Source organism: Mercenaria mercenaria, chromosome 2, assembly GCF_021730395.1.
Source record: "Mercenaria mercenaria strain notata chromosome 2, MADL_Memer_1, whole genome shotgun sequence".
Lineage (NCBI taxonomy): Eukaryota > Metazoa > Mollusca > Bivalvia > Venerida > Veneridae > Mercenaria > Mercenaria mercenaria.
Genome location: NC_069362.1, coordinates 31,071,344 through 31,089,791, shown reverse-complemented (window position 1 = coordinate 31,089,791; position 18,448 = coordinate 31,071,344). Strand labels below are relative to the sequence as shown.

At 34.4% G+C, this 18,448-nt stretch overlaps 1 protein-coding gene across 6 annotated transcripts in view; it reads right to left on the bottom strand.

Moving 5' to 3' along the window:
* The window catches only part of LOC123563622 (protein FAM149B1-like), an 84,016-nt gene that overhangs the window by 24,186 nt on the left and 41,382 nt on the right, over positions 1-18,448 (bottom strand). For all 6 annotated transcript variants that reach the window (XM_045356519.2, XM_045356518.2, XM_045356515.2 and 3 more), the window contains exons 2-5: positions 15,381-15,494; positions 14,543-14,696; positions 7,090-7,226; positions 5,289-5,432 (exon numbers count right to left, since the gene is read on the bottom strand). In XM_045356519.2, the coding sequence (XP_045212454.1) occupies positions 5,289-5,432; positions 7,090-7,226; positions 14,543-14,696; positions 15,381-15,494 (549 nt within the window). The remainder of the gene's footprint in view (positions 1-5,288; positions 5,433-7,089; positions 7,227-14,542; positions 14,697-15,380; positions 15,495-18,448) is intronic.

The following is an 18,448-nucleotide window of genomic DNA, read 5'->3' as shown; positions in this document are numbered from 1 at the left end:
TTATGTTTCTTGATGTACAGGGTCTGCTTATGATGGTGAACAAGTATTCCAAGTTTCAAAGCAATAGCTTTGGTAGTTTAGGAGAAAAGTTGACCTAAACATAAAACTTAACCAAGAAATCTGATATTTTCTAAGTACAAAAGGGGCCATAAACCTTGCAAAAAGCAAGATGGAGTTATGTTTCTTGCTACACAGGGTCAGCTTATGATGGTGAAAGAGTATTCCAAGTTTCAAAGCAATAGCTTTGATAGTTTAGGAGAAAAAGCTGACCTAAACATAAAACTTAACCAGGCAACGCCGACACCGACAACTGCTCAAGTGATGACAATAACTCATCATTTTTTTTCAAAAAATCAGATGAGCTAAAAATGGAAAGGATATTTAATGTTTTATTTATTCCTCTGATTTAAGTCAATTAATACAGAAAATATTGGTTTTCACACGCATGGTGGGCAAAAGTCTTTTTTTTTTTTTTTTTTTCGACCTACCAGTGGACATTTTTCAAAAAAATTTATAAACAACCTTATTCAGGCATCACACTTTGTATTCTTTTCTCTGAGCCACTGAATTTTCAGAAACAATAAAATTTTAAGGGAATTTTTTTGAAATGGGGGAAAAAACATACTATTTTGAGGGGGGAATGGGGCCGATATTCGACCCCAAATTTTGCCAAACGAAAGCCCTGGCATCCTACACTTTTTCATTACGTAACAGGAAGTTATATAAAGTATTATCAAGGGACAACTGCAACTAACTATAGTCTTAAAACTGTTTTTAGGGTTTTACCTATAATGTATCAAAAAGCAGAGAAACATTACATTACATTAAAAAATTTTTTGTTCATACAAAAAATAAGAAAAAAGAGAGGAAAGAACAAGATTAAATTTCAATTGCTTTAAGATCTATAATACCTATTTTTTCACAGTTTTATGATTTCATGAAAATTCTTTAAGGATGTACGAGCAAATTTTTTCTAATGTTAAGAAATTTTTCATACCCTGTGCTTGAAGAACATTAGTTTCTAACATTAGTCACCAAACTCATTTTACTTTTATAGGGTATTTTCTTCACCCACTGTTTACGCATTTCTGAAATTTTGTAAAATTGAAAAAATGTTGGTACTTTATAAAACATATAATATCCTATTAAATCTTATAGGGATTTCAGGTCTTACAGGTTAATATGAATATATGGGGATGTCAGTATTATATAAGCATAAATGTCACCTACAAATTTCTTTAATTTTTACATACTGACATAATTACCCCACCCACTTTATTTTCAATGGAAAAAACGTATTTAGATCTACAAAAAAAATTCTGACGTTAAGATTTTCAAAATATTTTGCAGCATTAATGACACACGAAAATGCTTCAAAATAGAAAGAAAAAAAAGTTGGGGTCACCATGCATCTAAGAGATTTATTAAGAAAAAACTGTTAAAAAGTGGTGAATTTTTGATATTTTTTGTTCATTTTGTTTTGATTTATATTTTCTAGATAATATAAAGTGCTATCTTGAAGTTTTTATTTTCTTTATAGCTTAACATTATATGTATCAGTCAGAAAAAATCAAAACCAAACCTGATCTATTTTAATAGATATTTGAAATTACCTACCCCTACCCCATTGTAAATTTACGTCAATTTTCGGCAAATGCCAGCCAAAAATAAGGGTGAAAATTTTTTTTCATAAAAAGCATAATATATTTGGTTAAATGGTACATTATTAGCCATATTTTAATTATTTAGCATTAATTTTTGACAAAACCTTTGTTAGAAAGCAATATTCGAAGAAACATTTTTCAAAATGGCGGATATCCTGAAAAAAACGCTCGTACATCCTTAAGTACTTCTGGTACCAAAAAGTGCTCTCAAAACCAGTTATCTTCCTTGCTAACATGTTATGTAACCTTCAAAAGCTATATTGCTTGATAAAAGCTTAATGTTTTTACATGATTCCCTAAATACGCAAAATGTTATACTGTGAAATCATTTAATTTCGTGGGCATGAATTTTCATGATTTTTACCAAAATGGCTATTTTGTGGGGATATGAATTTGTCAATTTCATCTTTTGAAGATAAACTGTATGGGAATTTTATTTGTTCGTTGGGACTTAATTTTGTGGATTGACACAACCACGAAATAAAATCACGAAAATTAGTCCCCCACGGAAATTAATGATTTCACAGTACCTTTGATGATCTTTCTCGTACTGTAGACAAATAAAAGGAAATAATATATATTGTATACATTACAAATATTTATAAGACTTAATTTTGTTAGAATCTATCTCATACATATGAAACTGTCCTTTCTACATATCAATAAACAACCAATTTGCATGATTTTGTGTGTTTTTTTTTTTCAATATGGTTAGATTATGAAAAAAGGAATTGCTTTCCTCAAAAGCACGAGAAACTATAACGTTCTAGAATGTTAGAAGTAACCTTTATCAAGCAGTAATATTACCCTTCATAAACATAGTGGACGTGCAATCATTGTTTCTGTTTCCACTTCTGCATAGAGGATATTTCTGTGAGACTGTCATCCATATATTAATCATTTTCCCAGGTAAAGCTGCTTTACGGAAGCTTACTGTGACAGGGTTAATGCTGTATTAGACTAGCCCACTTTGAGGAATGCTTGTATCATATTTCAAATATTTCACGTAAATGACAAATGGCGATACAAACTGATCCCGGACAAAGCAATAAATAATCAGTCTCTACAGCTAGATTGTTTATTCATGAATTTGTTTCTTTCTTTTGTCATAAGAAATGCCAAATCATTTGAGAACATTTGTACTCAGTTTTTAAGAAGTACGCTTGTACTAAATTTTGTTGTTTTATCATGATTCAGTTTCTCCGAACTATAAAATGTTCGACATATCCCGGTACACATGTTTCAGGCTGTAATGACTCCGAAAAAAACTGCCTTTACTGTATTTATTGAAAAACTGAATAAACTTGTGTAGTAAAATTTAAGGAACTTTTTGCATAACTACAGTAACTGAAAACACTTTTTGTAACCAGGCAAAAAGGACAAATTCAGTCTATACTAAATGACCTCTTCACCAATCATTTTGGTCCTATCATCAATTACCCATTAATAACAGCTGAGGCCATAAATAGAATAATGAGTTTATTTGTGGAAATCTTGTATGTCATCATATGACTTCTTTTCCTAGAAGTAAAACTTGCGTTTTTCCCTAACAGAATCACACTCAGGGCACTCCGGTTGTAATAACTCATGTACATAATTTTATACTCATTATTATCAGGTACATTCTTATTGTAGAATAAGCAAATTTGCAACACTACCGCTACATGAAAAGTAAACAAAAACAAGTGGCTTGTTTTTCTTGTAATAAGAGATTTTTATTGCCTTTTAAATCAAGCTGCCATAAATTTAGACACATTTCATAATTCATACCTCCTTTAACTGTGCATGCTGTAACCTGACTTTGTCATTGAAAATGCATTAAGTAGTTCTAAAGTTACCTGGCTACAGCAGTTAAGATAAACTGAAAATCATTTATACACTAAATATACCTAAATATAATAGTATTTAGTGATGTAACATTAATAACTGGTATTAAATTTCTATCCTATTTCACTCAAAAAACAGGGAAGTAATGTTAAATTCTAAAATTATTTTTCCCAACATATTTCATTTTGTGTTGTTTTGAAACAAGAAATACCACTAATGATGACTTCATAAGCTAGTTAAATCTAGACAGCTTACAAGAGTCACCCTTTTATATTCTGTTCAGGACTGTTCCATTATGTAAAGGAGGATATACCATCATTTTGTTACATTCAGCTGGTTTTCTTAAGTATGGTCATTTTCTTTTGTCTTACATAATTCTGCCAGTGCTATTAAATATTTATTTTTCATATTCTGATTTTCTTTATGTTTAGAGATAATATTTTCGTAAAACTATTTTCATATTTATAAGGACAATTTTGTTTTGTTCGATAATGAATCCATGTCACACTTGATGAGCAGATATCAGGGGGCAGCCAGAAATGTTCAACACTGTTTTTTTCAAGCAAACACTTAACAATTTGTACAAATAAACTCAAAATATTATGTTTTATGTACTGCAAAATTGTTTTATTTCATCTGCATGAACTTTGTAGGGATCTGAATTTGTGGATTACATGTTTCAAAGATAGATTAAATGTGAATTTGGCTTGTGTTTGGGGGTTAAAATTCATCGACGATAATTAGTCTCCCATGAATATAAATGAGCCGCACTATGAGAAAACCAACATAGTGCATCTGCGACAAGCAAGGATCCAGACCAGCCTGCGCATCCACACAGTCTGGTCAGGATCCATGCTGTTCGCTAACGGTTTCCCTAATTGCAATAGGCTTTGAAAGCAAGCATGGATCCTGACCACACTGCGGGAATGTGCAGGCTGGTCTGGATCCATGCTGGTCGCAAATGCACTATGCTGGTTTTCTCATGGCATGGCTCAAATGCTTTCACAGTAAACTGATTTCTGATGCTTATTGATTTAGCATATCATGAAAGACAAAAATACCAGATAAATTTTAAATAATTCATTTCACTGAAAGAGAAACATACACTGAATTTTAAGCAGAATGTCAAAAAGAATTGGTAATATTGTATTCATATATTTTTATTGTCAGTTTCCTGCTGTGACAGGAGATTCTATTTAATGTCATGACATCTACCTGAAGTCTAATTCATGACACATATTTACCTTGTTGTGTAATTATTCTAATTTCATACTAAAAACAAAACATATATTTAAGCCAACTTTGTGATCACCCCTCATTCATCATGCTACAGTTTTGTTACAAAAGCTACTGCATGAAATAAATAGAGATACTATCTCAGACTGCATCAAATTGAAGTTTTATTGATTTACCCTACAAGGATGATATTGCAACATTCCTGTCTATATTGATATATTGATCAATGCTTATGCAGTCGAGTTCATCTGAGTACATTCAACGAACCCTGGTCCAATTAAATGTCAAGAAAAAAATGCGCATCAATGTGACGATGATCTACTTATTTTATATAGGACAGATAACTGAAGTTGAAATCAAGATTTACATCCCCTTCAAAGTAATTGAGAGTAACTTGCCCTTGAATCTGACCATATGCCCTGAGATGGTGGTTCTGTGGTATAAATAAGCCATGTAAGATCTACTTTTAACAACAAACGAACTAATAATGAAAACTGTTTGTACTCCTGATTACTGTGATTGAGTCTATGTTCTCTGACACAGTGATTTAGAGTAACCTACCCCTGAGAATCTTGTGAGCCTGAGAGATCTTGGTCTGTAATGTCCATCAATCCCATGCTGCTTGTGGTGTTTGGTCGTGATAACTCCCGCTCTATAACCTCGTACCCCGATTCCTGAACTGGCAACAGCTGCCGTCCTAGTACCCTGAAACAATGTACAATAGTCTGTTATGTCCGGAACCAATATTAAGCTAGAAACTTGTCTGTAAGGTACAGGTCCCACAAGAAAATATCAATTCACAATATATTTAAACTGAAAAATAACAAACGGTCATCGTCCGTCATTCAAAGAATAATAGTGACTTCCTAAATACCTTTCTATACATATATCTGAGTATATTGAACAAGTTAAGGCAGTACTAATGTTTATTATATAAGGACAAGAGAAATATATATGTTTCCTCATTTCAAGTAGCTTCTTTAACCCTTCTAAAAGGGACTGGTTCATCATTCAATTTAGGCAATACCATTTATTATTTGAAGGAGTGTTCACTGAAAATTTACTGGCTAAATAGTGAACAGTGCAGACCATGATTTGCCTGCATGGATGTGCACTGGTCGCAAAGACAGAAGCACCAGCAGGCTAAGGGTTAATGCAGCTAATGGTAGGTTACTAGACCAAAATGCATTGTCACAAGGACTTTTTTAAGATCATGAATATCAATAAATCAAAATACAGAATGTTACAAGAATCACAAAAATGTTCAGACCTTTCATGTGGAAAAAATGTAATCCCGTAAGACAGATGTTTTGTCAGAACAATGGCTATAATTACTGATGTATTATTTAGCTTGCATGCCTAATAGCATCAAAGGGCATTATTGTTATTTTCACAGTGAATTTTAAGGCCTTGGAATGCTTTGTTCTCTATAATGAAAGATGCAAGACTGAGATAAAGTTTGTAACATGAAGCGTACTGGAGAGAACCAGCAATGCAAGAGGCACACAACTATTCTTGAAGAAGAAAGACTAAACAACACTTATGTCTTTAAAATGGGGGTAAATTGTGAGTTTTTTTATATACCTTTTCTGCATTTAAATACACCAAATATACTCTCTGCATCAAAGGTGCTACTTAAGTATAATTCATCTAGAATACATATGTCCCCATGGTGGCCTGCTGGAGGTGTCTGAGTTCTTAATTTTGGCCTCAAGTATACTGTGACATTATGTCATACACTGACCACAGATAATCATGATGTGAAGACTGACAGCAGTAGACTCATGCATTCTCTAGCTTTTGATAAGAAACCATTTTTGTTATCAAGGTCACTATGACCTTGACCTTTGACCTACTTATCTACAGAGCAATACAGGTCATCTACTGAAACCAGGCAATACTCCTATGAAATCTGACATCTCTGGACCAAAGCATTCTTCACTTATTGATTTTTTTTCCCTGTGACCTTTGAAATATGGGCCTCCAAATAATATGTACATCCAATTTAACAAGTGCATACCCAAGCATTCTTCAGTTATCGATCAGAAACATTTTTCAGTCTTAAGGCCAGTGTTACCATGACCCTTCACCTACTGACCCTCAAAACAACATGGGTGATCTACTGATGACAGTAAATCATCCTCGCATCTTTGATCACTATTGGCAAGAGGATTTTCTACTTATTGACCAGAAACCAAATTGTCCACCTGCCTAAAGATGGACCAACTTACAGACAGACATAAGCAAAACAGTAATCCTCCTCTTTGTTGAAGGGATCATGGTAAATTCTTATACAAATGCTACATGTTAATATTAGTTAACTTTTTTGGGCAATCATGTAATTCTCTAGCACTTTACTTACCGTAAGTGAGGGAAAAGTGAGCCCCATTCTTGGCATTCTTTGAAGATATATTCTGCCTGATTGCGACGCTCGTACAATACAGCGTCTATCTCATCAAAGAGATTCTGTACTGTCTTTGCTGCCTGTCTGTCAAACTCCTGAAAGTATAAATAAACATTTGTATCTGGAATGTCAAAATTCTTATATTACAAATAAACATTGACATCAGGAATGTCAAACTTCTGACATTATTAATAATTCTAACACAATCCGATTCATTTTCCTATTAAACAAAGAAGGCTGAAAACGGTGAATTATTATACAACAATTCACTGTTCTGACGTCACAATTATTATGTCATAGCATCAAACGGCACAGCGGCGCGCTGAAAAAGAAACCGATTGAGAACGGGAAAATATTTAATTTATGCCGTCAAGGGTGTACTTTATAATCCTTGATAACATGTTAGAATCGAAATAATACATCTCATTTAGTGATTTGCTCTTGAATAAAATCATTGCTTGTTGTTCAGATGCGTATTATTATATCACTTGGGCTCTGCCCTCATGATATAATTCCTTCGCATCTGAACTCCAAACAATGATTTATTCAGTGACAAATCAAAAAATGAGATATATTATTTCTTAAACATTTATAACAGGAATGTCAAACTCCTGAAATCATAACTAAACATTTACATCTGGAATGTCAAACTCCTGAAATTATAATCATACAAATCAGGAATGTCAAACTCCTGAAGTTATAAATTAACATTTACCTTCTGAAATAATAGGTGTGTAACTGCATAATGTATATTGTAATTTTCAATTCTTAACTAACACCTTAAAAAACTTAAAAATTTCTGAAGGAGGATTTGTTTGCACTGGCCAGATTGAAGCGTAGTGGAAGGGAGGGATTTTGTCTTATATTCCATCAAAGCACAACCCTTAGCAGGGACAGTAAACTGTAAAGGGGCTGATGTATGTATTCGGGCATATTCCTGTACAGTTGTTTGTTTTGAATTTTTTTTATTGCATCAGCAGCCCTCAAAGTGAAGTGTTTCTTTGAATGGATCAAGCAAACATATAACTAGGGATTATTGGTGTAAAAAAGGTTCACCATCCCTGAATATGTACCCAGCTTGCATATGGTAAACAATGTATGAGCCGCGCCATGAGAAAACCAACATAGTGGGTGTGCGACCAGCATGGATCCAGACCAGCCTGCGCATCCGCGCAGTCTGGCCAGGATCCATGCTGTTCCCTTTAAAGCCTATTGGAATTGGAGAAAATGTTAGCGAACAGCACGGATCCTGATCAGACTGCGCGGATGCGCAGGCTGGTCTGGATCCATGCTGGTCGCAAATCCACTATGTTGGTTTTCTCATGGCATGGCTCATATTTGCTTTTGAGATTTTATTTCACTTCAACTAAATGAATGTGTTCACCTTGCCAAACAGTCTTCAAATATACAGAAAATACACTTTTTTTTCCACCGTGGAATCTGCTGTGGTAATTAATTACAAGCAACACGTAACAGAAAATAACAGGAAGAATATTAAACATCATATTAATCAAGATATACCATTTTATTTTGTGAAATTGTTTTGGCCAAAACGTCTTGTGGGGATATGAATTTGTGAGAAAAAAAAATGCGTGAAAATTTTGTTGTTTGTTGGGGTTTCATTTCAGGGATCAACAAAACCACAAATCTATCAAAGTCAGTAAACAATATTAATAATTTCGCAGCATTTAATATTCTATTCTGTGATGCAAAACTTTATTAATTACACAACAAATAAGAATATCTTCCTGAAGTGTTAATCTATTCAACCTAAAGATAAATTATCTAAATAACTTTTTTTCCTAATAATCAATTATCAAAACATGTGGTTACGGTAAAACAACAATTTTTTTATCCAACATCCAATATAAATGGCAGTGTGTTTTTTTGTTTTACAGTGAAATGACATCCTGAAAAGGCCTGCATGATATCATTCCATTTCATCTAAAATTATCATAAAATTTTAACACGGAAATGAAATTTGATTTTGAAGGATGGACTATTTATTTGCATTTCTCCAAGGGTTACTTTTCAGTGACTGCCCAGGCAAACTAATTTTAGATCACCTGATCCATACACTTATTGATATCGTATGATAATGTTATTTCAAAAATGAAACCAAAAAATAATTCAACAAAGATATATTTGAGAAAATTAATGCGGAAGAAAACCTTGGTACGTAGTCTGTTCAATTACAAAAATAATACAGAAATCTGATAAGCAATGCAAAGCGTGCATGGTGAAATTTATTGTGAAGGTTTCATTGGATATGAAAATATTCTTCATAAAATTGACAAATGATTTATGATTCATGAATGTAAAAAATAAAAATACAGTTTTTAATACCATTAATACCTTTTGATTTCCCAAATGAATATGCCCAACACTGTTTATGACAGGTTTGCATCAAGCTTGACAAATCTCAAGGGTATGATAAAGAGCGCATAATATACATGGAAACTAATAAATGCTCCCATTGCTTCATATGACCAATATCGGGCAACAGCATATTTTATGAGTGAACTGAAGAAGAGTTTTTGATTGATACTGTGGAATAATTAACCCTTATCATGCTGGACCCGATTGGGCACCTGGGTAGAACCACCGACCTTCCGTAAGCCAGATCGATGGCTTCCTCACTAGAATTCAACGCCCGGAGCGAGGCCTGAACCCACATCGGTAAGGGGCAAGTGATCTGAAGTTAGTGACTTTAACCACTCGGCCATGGAAGCCCCCTCTTTTCTTTTAAAAACTCACTAACACAAATGACTCATTTTTTTCCCCCAAGGGACATATTTTATTGTACAAGCACAGAGCAAAATATTTGAAAGGGTAATTTAGTAGGTTGCTAACAGATATTAACAGAAATTACAATGAGGAACTGTTACTCAATCCACCTTTAAACAATGTGAAACCAAACACACAATACCTAATGTCATACTTAATTTTCTGCTTTTATAAAATATGCATGAAAACAAATAATAATTATTAAATTGACAGCTCAGGAAAAAAGAATATGGATCAAAATTATGTTCAAAGACATAAATAAAATCCTCTTTGTTCATAAGTAGACAGATAGCTTCACAAATCAATGAAATCAAAATTCACATACTCGATTTAGCATCGTATTTGTGCGCCTGGGAAATCTATATTCTATTAAAAAGTAATGTTGTTAGTATAAATGGCAACATGCTGCTGATGTTTTTGTGGCAACAAGAATAACAATCTATCGTAAACTGATTAAATCAAGTGGAGATGAGTAAAAGTGGAGTCAAGTGAAAACTTGTTCCAAGGTCTCATAATCATAAAACTTCATGGCCGTAACAACTTTGTTGTAGGTACGCATGATAAAAGTGAATATTGTTAAACCCGGGGAGGAAAAATGCAAACATAATTAAATTCTATTGTATGACGCAATACATTACTAACATAAAAGGGCACAAGATGTCTCTTAAGAAATGATATTTTTCGCCCGACATATCTACAGTTATTAAGTACTAGTATTCCACAGTCTTGCGTCAAACACATCATAAATAATTATATGCTGTTATCAAGATATGTCATCTATTTATTAACAATAAACTATTTTGCATCTAAGAGTTTTGTGTCTCCTGATTAAACTACGACAGTACAATAATGCTTTTAGTTTCCAAGGACTCTCTTGCAATGTTTTGACATCTATCGTAGACTTGTTGGCATGGTACAAAACATTAATGCTTTTGCAATGAAATTAATATGCACATAAATATCATTACTTATTTTCGGTAAAAAATATTTTCTATCAATACACCTTTCTCCAATATCTATTTTTTCCCTATTTTTTGAAATCAGCAGGTGTAAACAAGAACTGGTTTATGTTAATTTTTAATAAAAATATCACATTAGGTGTACAGTTAGCTTTAAAAAGCTTGAAAACTGTCATGATATTGCAATTTTAAGATCTTTCAATTTTTTGATAGAACACTCATGTTCATCAGTTGATCTTGTGTCAGTTCACATTCCTAAAATTCTGTAAAACACTTTATTGGTTAAAATTGTATTTTATTGATTTTCACAACTCCTGACTGCCTAGATTAAATGCTTGATAAGAGATGTTTGATTGGGAGTGTTTGTGCACATCTCTGCTGCACACGAAACAGTTCATCACAGGCGGCAACAGTAAAAATTGTTGTTTACCACTACTGCACCACTGACTTAACTTGTAAGAACAGTCGAAAATAAGGAAGTACTATTCCTACAGTGCATTAGATGATATCATATGTTAGCATCTCCCATGTTTGTTTTTATTTATGGATAACTACAACACTAATTTCATATTAACACAGAGATGTGTATGTTTGTTGAAATATTCGTTCTTGTTTCATATGATTTCCAACAATAAAAAGTCAAATATACAAGCAAAGAACGAACTGCTCTCTATATAAAAACTATGCAATGAGACTGTTTCAGATTAACATACTGGTGATTGATTAAGAACATTAATCCCTTCGAGTTACGGTTTCTACTGAAAATGTAAATGTTTCTATTAATTTTTCCCTATGTTTCTTTCAAAAAAAAAAAAAAAAATCAAAATTAACTTTACCTTAAATGATCTACCAGTATATAAAGTACATTTTCTCCTCAAAACAGTACAGGAAAGGTTATAAAGAAATGACAAATTTTTAATAAATGAACTAAAGACAAAACTTAAATACATCCAGTAATCATCCAGGAGTATTTTGAATCAACACTGCTCCTAGCGCGCCTCTCTTTGGTATTTCCAGTACCTCAGATATCTTCCTGTACTATAGATGCACTAGAACTCACAACATAAATACTTACATCCCAGGAGTATTGTGAATTACACTGCTCCTCTCTGTAGTATTTCCAGTTCCCCAGATATCTTCCTGTACTATAGATGCACTAGAACTCACAACATAAATACTTACATCGAAGGAGTATTGTGAATTACACTGCTCCTCTCTGTAGTATTTCCAGTTCCCTAGATGTCTCCCTGTACTATAGATGCGCTAGAACCCACAACATAAATACTTACATCGAAGGAGTATTGTGAATTACACTGCTCCTCTCTGTAGTATTTCCAGTTCCCCAGATGTCTCCCTGTACTATAGATGCACTAGAACTCACAACATAAATACTTACATCGAAGGAGTATTGTGAATTACACTGCTCCTCTCTGTAGTATTTCCAGTTCCCTAGATGTCTCCCTGTACTATAGATGCGCTAGAACCCACAACATAAATACTTACATCGAAGGAGTATTGTGAATTACACTGCTCCTCTCTGTAGTATTTCCAGTTCCCCAGATGTCTCCCTGTACTATAGATGCACTAGAACTCACAACATAAATACTTACATCGAAGGAGTATTGTGAATTACACTGCTCCTCTCTGTAGTATTTCCAGTACCTCAGATATCTTCCTGTACTATAGATGCACTAGAACTCACAACATAAATACTTACATCCCAGGAGTATTGTGAATTACACTGCTCCTCTCTGTAGTATTTCCAGTACCCCAGATGTCTTCCTGTACTATAGATGCACTAGAACTTTCAACATAAATACTTACATCGAAGGAGTATTGTGAATCAACACTGCTCCTCTCTGTAGTACTTCCAGTACCCCAGATGTCTCCCTGTACTAAAGATGCACTAGAACTTACAACATAAATACTTACATCCCAGGAGTATTGTGAATCAACACTGCTCCTCTCTGTAGTACTTCCAGTACCCCAGATGTCTCCCTGTACTATAGATGCACTAGAACTTACAACATAAATACTTACATCCCAGGAGTATTGTGAATTACACTGCTCCTCTCTGTAGTATTTCCAGTACCCCAGATGTCTCCCTGTACTATAGATGCACTAGAACTCACAACATAAATACTTACATCGAAGGAGTATTGTGAATTACACTGCTCCTCTCTGTAGTATTTCCAGTACCCCAGATATCTTCCTGTACTATAGATGCGCTAGAACCCACAACATAAATACTTACATCCCAGGAGTATTGTGAATTACACTGCTCCTCTCTGTAGTATTTCCAGTACCCCAGATGTCTTCCTGTACTATAGATGCACTAGAACTCACAACATAAATACTTACATCCCAGGAGTATTGTGAATTACACTGCTCCTCTCAGTAGTATTTCCAGTACCCCAGATGTCTCCCTGTACTATACTATGAGATGCACTAGAACTCACAACATAAATACTTACATCCCATAAGTATTGTGAATCAACACTGCTCCTCTCTGTAGTCTTTCCAGTACCCCAGATGTCTCCCTGTTCTATAGATGGCCTAGAACTCATAATATAAATACTTACATCCCAGGAGTATTGTGAAGCAACACTGCTCCTCTCTGTAGTATTTCCAGTACCCCAGATGTCTCCCTGTACTATAGATGCGCTAGAACCCACAACATAAATACTTACATCCCAGGAGTATTGTGAATCAACACTGCTCCTCTCTGTAGTATTTCCAGTACCCCAGATGTCTCCCTGTACTATAGATGCGCTAGAACCCACAACATAAATACTTACATCCCAGGAGTATTGTGAATTACACTGCTCCTCTCTGTAGTATTTCCAGTACCCCAGATGTCTTCCTGTACTATAGATGCGCTAGAACCCACAACATAAATACTTACATCCCAGGAGTATTGTGAATTACACTGCTCCTCTCTGTAGTATTTCCAGTACCCCAGATGTCTCCCTGTACTATACTATGAGATGCACTAGAACTCACAACATAAATACTTACATCCCAGGAGTATTGTGAAGCAACACTCTCCTCTCTGTAGTATTTCAGTACCCAGATGTCTCCCTGTAAATACTAGATGCGCTAGAACCCACAACATAGATACTTACATCCCAGGAATATTGTGAAATCAACACTGCCCTCTCTGTAGTATTTCCAGTACCCCAGATATCTTCCTGTACTATAGATGCACTAGAACCCACAACATAAATACTTACATCCCAGGAGTATTGTGAAGCAACACTGCTCCTCTCTGTAATATTTCCAGTACCCCAGATGTCTCCCTGTACTATAGATGCGCTAGAACCCACAACATAAATACTTACATCCCAGGAGTATTGTGAATCAACACTGCTCCTCTCTGTAGTCTTTCCAGTTCCCCAGATGTCTCCCTGTACTATAGATGCGCTAGAACCCACAACATAAATACTTACATCCCACGAGTATTGTGAAGCAACACTGCTCCTCTCTGTAGTATTTCCAGTACCCCAGATATCTTCCTGTACTATAGATGGAATAGAACTCACAACATAAATACTTACATCCCATAAGTATTGTGAATCAACACTGCTCCTCTCTGTAGTACTTCCAGTACCCCAGATGTCTCCCTGTACTATAGATGCGCTAGAACCCACAACATAAATACTTACATCCCAGGAGTATTGTGAATCAACACTGCTCCTCTCTGTAGTATTTCCAGTACCCCAGATGTCTCCCTGTACTATAGATGGACTAGAACTTGCTATCTCTCCCTCGGTGATGGTAGGTGATGAGCGATTACTGCTTAATGGTGTTTCTTGAAAACTAGAAAACAAAATCAACAAATACAATTTGTTTTTTTCAAAAATGAACACTGAAAGTGGAATGGTAACTTTACGGATCCAAAATTTGCTGTAATGGCAACTATACACAGAAATGAAAAACAAAAGCCTTAACTCAAGTAAATTTTTAAAGCAGAGGGGTGTCTTTCCCATTGGTTAGGGTTTAAACTTCTTGTGTGTGACCTTGAACTTGGATATATAGACAAGACTTTTCTGGGCAACGTAACTTCCTATCATGTTTATCATTTGTGTGCAGTTTCATTAATTTATAAATTTTGTTGGGTTTAACATCACACCAACACAATTATATGTCATATGGCGACCCCAGGTGCCCTTCAGTGCATTTATTATTTCATCACGAGCAGGCACCTGGGTAGAACCACTGACCTTCCGTTAGCCAGAATTACATTAAAATCCACAGAACCTAAAGCTAACTGGTGAAATGCGAGATATTTCTTCACCTTCATGAAAACATGGCATTGTCTTCCTTATCTGTGAATATATATTTTGATATTACACTGAAAACAAAGAAATATCCTTTATATAGATCTAATAATCTAATAATAACATTTTATTTCATTTGTATGTGGTATCATGCTTTTCTTAAAGCTAGGACAAAACATTCTACAGCATTCTAAAAAACATGTTAACATAAAGGAAAACATACTTTGATATTGCTTCAACAATTTTGTTGGAGAAATCTTGTGGCAAGCTTTGGTGGTCGACAATTTCTAATGAACTTGTTGGATGTTCTTCTAGAGTTACTCTGGATAAACCTCGTCTGAAATTATATAAAGAATTTATATCAATAAATTGACAAATTATTTTAGAACGATATTATATCTGTAAGCAATTCGGGAAGTACAGTGTAGTTTAATGATATGGCATATTTAGGTGCGGCAGACATTGCATATAAAAAAAAAGCAAGGTATCCAGACAAATCTTACAATCCCAACGCCCTCCCCCAACTTTAGTCTTTTAATCAAAGGGCATGCCTACAAATGTAAACAGATCTCAATGTGTATAAAACTATCATATTGGCTGAGTTTGATCACTATTGTAATGGCTGAGTATTTTGATCACCTACTATTGTAAAAGATGAGTTTGATCACCTACTTTTGTAATGGCTGAGTTTGATCACCTACTATTGTAATGGCTGAGTTTGATCACTACTATCATAATGGCTGAGTTTGATCACCTACTATTGTAATGGCTGAGTTTGATCACCTACTATTGTAATGGCTGAGTTTGATCACCTCTATTGTAATGGCTGAGTTTGATCACCTGCTATTGTAATGGATGAGTTTGATCACTTACTATTGTAATGGCTGAGTTTGATCACCTGCTATTGTAATGGCTGAGTTTGATCACCTACTATTGTAACTTACAGTTAAACTACTGTGGCATAGAATTATTTCTATTAAAGGACTGACAACAGTTCATGCAACAGGCAGGCAAGCATGGTTCCTCTAGTTTCAAAATTGTGGACAAAGGTTAGAAAATGTAGACAGGGATGTGGGATTACAACAGTTTTATTTAAATTTATTGTTCTTTCTTGCCATCAAAAGTAGCCTGATCACACTAACCATGGATGGTTATGTGAACTTTTCAATTGTAAAAAGTATCAAAAAAGAATGTGTAAGAGAAGTTTCTGTAAATGTTGCCCTTTTTGTATAAGGCATAAAAAAATGTTTGTTTCCGGTATATCAACCTACCCTAAATTTTTGGCCAGACCCTAAATGTTCTATGGCTTTGGAGAATATTTCTTTCAACTTTTTAACAAAAAGTTGCAAAACTGCACTTTGTATGCTAAAAATTAAACATGGTCAGTGATGTTCTAAGAAATCAACTTACTGAAGCTCTAAAGGCATAACCGCCTTATTTGTATTCATTTTTGATACAAAAATAATTTCTGAAAAGCATCACTTTATGAAAAGGATTCATTATTCTATACCATATACTCTTTGAGCTATGAGCATCACAAACAAAAAATCCACTATTTTGGCTATTTCAAAGGCCATAACTCTGTAATAAATTTTAAGATTCTCAAGAAGAATGCCAAGTGTGCAAGGTCACATTATGATAAAGACTCAAGCAAGGTTTCATGAATTCACATTAAATACTTTCTGAGTTAGGCACATAATTAGGTGAAAATGTGCATTTTTTACTATTTCAGGGGCCATAACTTTAAAAATAGGGGGAGGAGACAGCAAATAAATAAGAGGTGAGCAAGTTCGTATCATGATAAAGACTCATGTAAGTTTTCATCCATTTATATCATATACTTTTTGAGCTAGGTGCATCAAAGATGGAAATGTGCATTTTTGACTATTTCAGGGGCCATAACTCTGAAAGTAGGGGGCGGAGGCAGTAAAAAGTAGGATGTGCGCAAGTTCATATCATGGTAAAGACTCAGGCAAGGTTTAATCAATTTATATGTAATACTTTTTGAGTTAGGCGCGTCATAATGTGAAAATGTGCAGTTTTGACCATTTCAGGGGCCATAACTCTGGATATAGGGGGCAGACCCAGATGAAAAATAGGAGGTGCCCAAGTTCATATCATGATAAAGACACATGCAAGGTTTAATAAATTTATATTAAATACTTTATAAGGTTGGCGGCAGTGTCACCTGGTGAAAATGTGCATTTTTGACTATTTCAGGGGCCATAACTCTGGAAATGGGGGGCGGAGCCAGACGAAAAATAGGAGGTGCAAAAGGTCATATCATGATTAAGACTTGTGCAAGGTTTTATTAATTTATTTACATCAAATACTTTTTGAGCTAGGCGCGTCACTAACTTCGGAAGGACGCATGGACAAGAGCAAATCTATATGCCCCCACCACTCATTGGGGGGGGGGGGGGGGGGGGGGGGTGCACAAAACTTCCGACCTATCTACCCTATTTTTTTTAGCATGTTACCGGAAACAAAGAATTCTTTTTTTAGGCCTAACTACTTCACCTCTGGCAATAGACAGAATATGATCTAATGTATAGAAACTAAAATATATGTTTAATTTTGCCCATGTGCAGAAATACTTCCTCTTTCTTACTATATTATACAACAGTAGCTGATTAAACATTTAGGCTGATATAATTGAATTTGATATTTCTGAGAAGTGCTGTCTAAGATTTCTTCTAATTTTCATAAATTTTCTGCTGATAAACACTTTTGAGAGCTTTTCTATAAAACATTATATTAAATATACCTACTTGGGCGATAATTTTTTTATTCTTCGTTTTACAAACCCTCCAACGACAAAATAAATTGGGGAATTTTATTTTTCTATTGGGGAATTTCTATCGATTTATTTTTTTATTTCCTCCTCTGTCATTCTTTATTATTTGAACCCTATACTCCTTTAAATTCCTACAGTAACATAAAATTGGGATTTGAAATTTGATTTTTAATTTTATTCCCTCCTCCTACAACACTTGAGCAATTCCACGGTTTGTAAAACGAACAATCAAAAAATAAAGGCCTTGGGTACTTTTATCAATAATTATTATTGCCTAAAACTCAACAAACACTAACAAGTCAAATAATACGTAATTTCTAAATTTGAAAAATTTTGATATTAATCTGGAGATGAGCTGAAAACATGGATATTTACATGCACCACTGAAATTATTATTACATGTATATTTAGAGTCCTCATTGCTTAACGAGTGTCGTGACTGCAAATAAATTCAACAATTGCGGCCCTGTAACTAAATGTTACTGGAGTAAAGA